At 42.8% G+C, this 4,446-nt stretch overlaps 1 protein-coding gene across 1 annotated transcript; it reads right to left on the bottom strand.

Annotated features, from left to right (window-relative positions):
- Positions 1-328: 328 nt before the first annotated feature.
- On the bottom strand, positions 329-3,842 carry LOC138894760 (uncharacterized). Its single transcript, XM_070179486.1, has 6 exons — positions 3,268-3,842; positions 2,575-2,825; positions 2,316-2,424; positions 1,489-1,886; positions 1,022-1,239; positions 329-850 (listed from the first exon to the last, which is right to left on the bottom strand). The coding sequence occupies exons 1-6, from the start codon at positions 3,840-3,842 to the stop codon at positions 329-331; spliced, it is 2,073 nt and encodes a 690-aa protein (XP_070035587.1).
- Between the last annotated feature and the right edge of the window lie 604 nt (positions 3,843-4,446).

The raw sequence follows: 4,446 nt of genomic DNA on the forward strand, positions 1-4,446 counted from the left end.
CTGCTGCCAATCTTTTTTCATCAATCAAACTTAATTGCTCTAGTCGGGTTTTGACCCACTCATCATCATCAATTTCAGCTTCAACAACGAAAGTTATGCCTGTTTCGACCCACTTGGTAAAGTAATCAATGGCCACCAGAATAAACCTATGCCTGTTTGAGGCTGCCGGCTCAATTGGTCCAATGACATCCATGCCCCAAACAACGAAGGGCCAAGGTGCAGACATTGTGTGCAACTCAGATGGCGGGGAATGAATCAAATCACCGTGCACCTGGCATTGATGACATTTGCGAACGAAGCTGATGCAATCTCGTTCCATGGTGAGCCATTAATAACCTGCTCGAAGAATCTTCTTTGCCAAGACATACCCACTCATATATGGCCCGCAAACCCCGGAATGCACTTCGGCCATGATAGTCGAGGCTTGTTTAGCATCTATACACCTTAGTAATCCTAGATCTGGAGTTCTCTTGTACAATATTCCCCCACTTAAGAAATATCCACTAGCCAGACGTCGAATGGTTCTCTTTTGATCGCCTGTGGCATGTACCGGATATACCCCCGATTTGACGTATTCCTTGACATCATGGAACCAAGGCTCACCATCAAGTTCCTCCTCAACCGCATTGCAATAGGCATGCTGATCATGGATTTGGATATGCAGAGGGTCGACATAAGTCTTATTCGGATAGTGTAACAATGACGCCAGAGTAGCCAAGGCGTCGACAATCTCATTATGAATCCTGGGAATATGCCTGAATTCTACCGACCTAAATCGTTGACAAAGATCATGCAGACATTGTCGATACGATATGAGCTTCAAATCACGAGTCTCCCATTCTCCCTGAATCTGGTGAACCAACAAATCTGAATCTCCCAAAACCAATATTTCTTAAACTCCCATGTCTATAGCTAGCCTCAAACCCAGAATGCATGCCTCGTATTCAGCCATGTTGTTAGTGCAATAAAATCGAAGTTGAGCTATTACGGGGTAGTGATGCCTTGTTTCAGAAATGAGTACAGCCCCTATTCCGACACCTTTCATGTTAGTAGCTCCATCAAAGAAGAGTTTCCAACTTGGCTTTTCATCATGATCAGCCTCGTCAACATACATCACTTCTTCATCAGGAAAAAAAGTCTTCAGTGGCTCATATTCTTCATCCACCAGATTCTCGGCCAAGAGATCGGCGAGGGCTTGGGCTTTCATCGCGGTCCGAGTCACATCGATGATGTCAAACTCTGTGAGTAAAATCTGCCACTTTGCCAATCTTCCTGTGGGCATAGGCTTCTGAAAGATATACTTTAGAGGATCCATGCGAGAAATGAGGTAAGTAGTGTAGGATGACAGATAATGCTTCAACTTTTGTGCCACCCAAGTCAGGGTGCAACATGTCCTTTCAAGAAGAGTATACTTAACCTCATAAGGAGTGAACTTCTTGCTGAGATAATAAATGGCTTGCTCTTTCTTGCCCGTGATGTCGTGTTGACCCAACACACAACCAAAAGAATTATCCACGACCGTCAAATAGAGGATTAAAGGTCTCCCAGGTTCTGGCGGAACCAGCACAGGTGGGTTTGACAGGTAACTCTTGATCTTATCAAATGCTTCCTGACACTCATCAGTCCACTTCACCACAGCATTCTTCTTCAGCAACTTAAAGATGGGCTCACAAGTTGTCGTGAGTTGAGAAATAAACCTGCTGATGTAGTTTAACCTTTCGAGAAGGCTCATCACCTCGGTTTTGTTCTTTGGCAGTGGTAATTCTTGGATGGCTTTGATCTTTGATGGGTCCAACTCAATACCGCGTCGACTGACTATGAATCCCAACAGTTTCCTGGACGGGACACCAAATGCACATTTTGCCGGATTGAGCTTGAGGCTGTACCTGCAGAGCCTTTGGAAAAACTTTCTCAAGTCTCCAACATGGTCGGACTGCTTCTTTGACTTTATGATCACATCATCTACATAAACCTCAATTTCCTTGTGCATCATGTCATGAAATATGGTAGTCATTGCCCTCATGTAAGTTGCCCCGGCATTCTTCAAACCAAATGGCATTACCCGGTAGCAGTATGTCCCCCATGGTGTGATGAATGCTGTCTTTTCTGCATCTTTCTCATCCATCAGGATCTAGTGATATCCTACGTAGCAATCCACAAAAGACCCAATCTCGTGCTTGGCATAATTGTCGATCAGAATATGGATGTTCGACAATGGAAAGTTATCTTTTGGACTTGCCTTATTGAGATCACGATAATCAACACAGACCCTGGTCTTACCATCCTTCTTTGGTACTGGCACGACATTAGCTAACCAAGTGGGATATCGAGTGACCCGAATGACCTTTGCGTCAAGCTGCTTTGTGATTTCTTCTTTGATCTTCACACTCATGTCAGTCTTAAACTTCCTTAACTTTTGCTTGACTGGAGGGAATGCCGGATCAGTTAGTAATTTATGAACTACCAAATCAGTGCTCAAACCCGGCATGTCGTCATACGACCATGCAAAAACATCTTTATATTCAAACAGTGCTTTGATTATTTCTTCCTTGATTTGTGGTTCCAGATGCACACTTATCTTGGTTTCCCTGAGATTATCTTGATCTCCTAAATTGATTGCTTCAGTTTCATTCAAATTAGGCTTGGGTTTTTCTTCAAAGTGATTTAGTTCTCTACTGATTTCCTGAAATGCTGCTTCTTTATCATATTCTGTTTCATCATCACACTCTACTTCTTGGATTGTTGTTTCAAAATTAGATTGGCTTTTAAGATTTGGCTGAAAATTCCTCATGCATGTCATGTCATTGAAAGCAGCATAAAAAGAACTGTACAGAAAAAAGAAACAAAACAAAAATGAAACGCTATCAGGAATAATGGAAAACGGGAAATTGTATTTCATTGAAAATAAAGGATAGAAGGGTTTGTACATCAAAACAAGCAAAAAATAAAAAATTTGGATTACAACCCTGGAATAACCCAGATAACAGAAAGGAAAACAAAGCAAATTACCAAAACTCCTTTCGGGTAGGGAGAGGAGTAGCTTTCCAATTGCTAAGCTTCACATTTGGCCCAACGAGCTGCACATCGGCATTACTGGAACCTTCCCCGATTTCCACCATGTTAACCTCATCAAACAAACTCTAGAACCTCTTGATCCGCTCTTCATCAAAGTCGACCACAGGTTTTGGGACCGCTGATATTGGGCGTTTTGCGACCCCTGGCTTGACAAAAGACTTGGAGATATGTGGAACAGGCTTAGTAAGTGACCATGCCTTTCTTTTCAAATTTTTAGCCTTTTTCATGTCCTTCCCTGTGAGTGTGAATCCCAAACCAAATGTACCGAAACTTTCACGTGGACACACCGGATGTGCAATACCCTGCAGAGACGAACCCAGTCCTTTGCCCGGCATAAAACCATTCTTCAACATTTCATTTGCCACCATGGCGGACGCGAAGGATAGCTTTGGACCTGGAATGCATTCTCCTTCAAGAATCTTCTCGACATACACTGTTTCAATTGTTTGGTACACCCAAGGCCCTTTATCATCTTCAACTTCAATAAATGGAACAATTGTGTCATTATAAGCAGATAAGTTCTCATCACTGTGCACAACTATTTCCTGCCTGTCCCATTCGAACTTTACCATTTGATGCAGAGAAGACGGGATTGCCTTGGCAGCATGTATCCATGGCCTGCCCAACAACAAATTGTAGGAGACAGCCACATCTAGCACTTGGAACTTCATAGTGAACTCAACTGGACCTACTGACAATTCGAGCATTATATCACTGATGGAATCTTTCCCTCCTCCATCAAAGCCTCGAACACATACATTGTTCATGTGGATCTTTTAGTGCCGATCTTCAACTTTTGCAAAGTGGACAGAGGGCAGATATTTGCACTAGAACCATTGTTCATGAACCAATACCCTTGAGACAGTAGAATCCTCGCACTTCACTGTAAGATAAAGAGCTCGGTTGTGCTCCGTACCCTCTATAGGAAGTTCATCATCTGAGAAAGTGATCCTGTTTGCTTCGAAAATCTTGTTAGCAATCTTTTCCAAGTGGCTTACCGTGATCTTATCAGGAACATGGGCCTCATTTAAAATCTTCATCAGGGCTTTGCGGTGTTCATCTGAATGTATCAGCAAAGACAAAAGAGAGATCTGAGCTGGTGTTTTCCTTAACTGCTCTACAATGGAATAGTCTTGCATTTTCATCTTTTTCAAGAACTCTTCAGCCTCTTCTTCGGTGACCGGCTTCTCTATTGGGATGTGGCCATCCTTGAATGGCTTAGCTTTCCTCAGTTCTTCTGGGGTTAAACATCTCCCAGAATGAGTCAGTCCTCCGGTTTCATTGACTTCTTCCTCTACTTCTTTCCCTTTATATGTTACTATCACCTGTTTGTAATTCCACGGGATGACTTTTGTGTCAACCATTGGCAAT

This window comes from Nicotiana tomentosiformis, chromosome 6 (genome assembly GCF_000390325.3).
Source record: "Nicotiana tomentosiformis chromosome 6, ASM39032v3, whole genome shotgun sequence".
NCBI classification, from domain to species: Eukaryota; Viridiplantae; Streptophyta; class Magnoliopsida; order Solanales; family Solanaceae; genus Nicotiana; species Nicotiana tomentosiformis.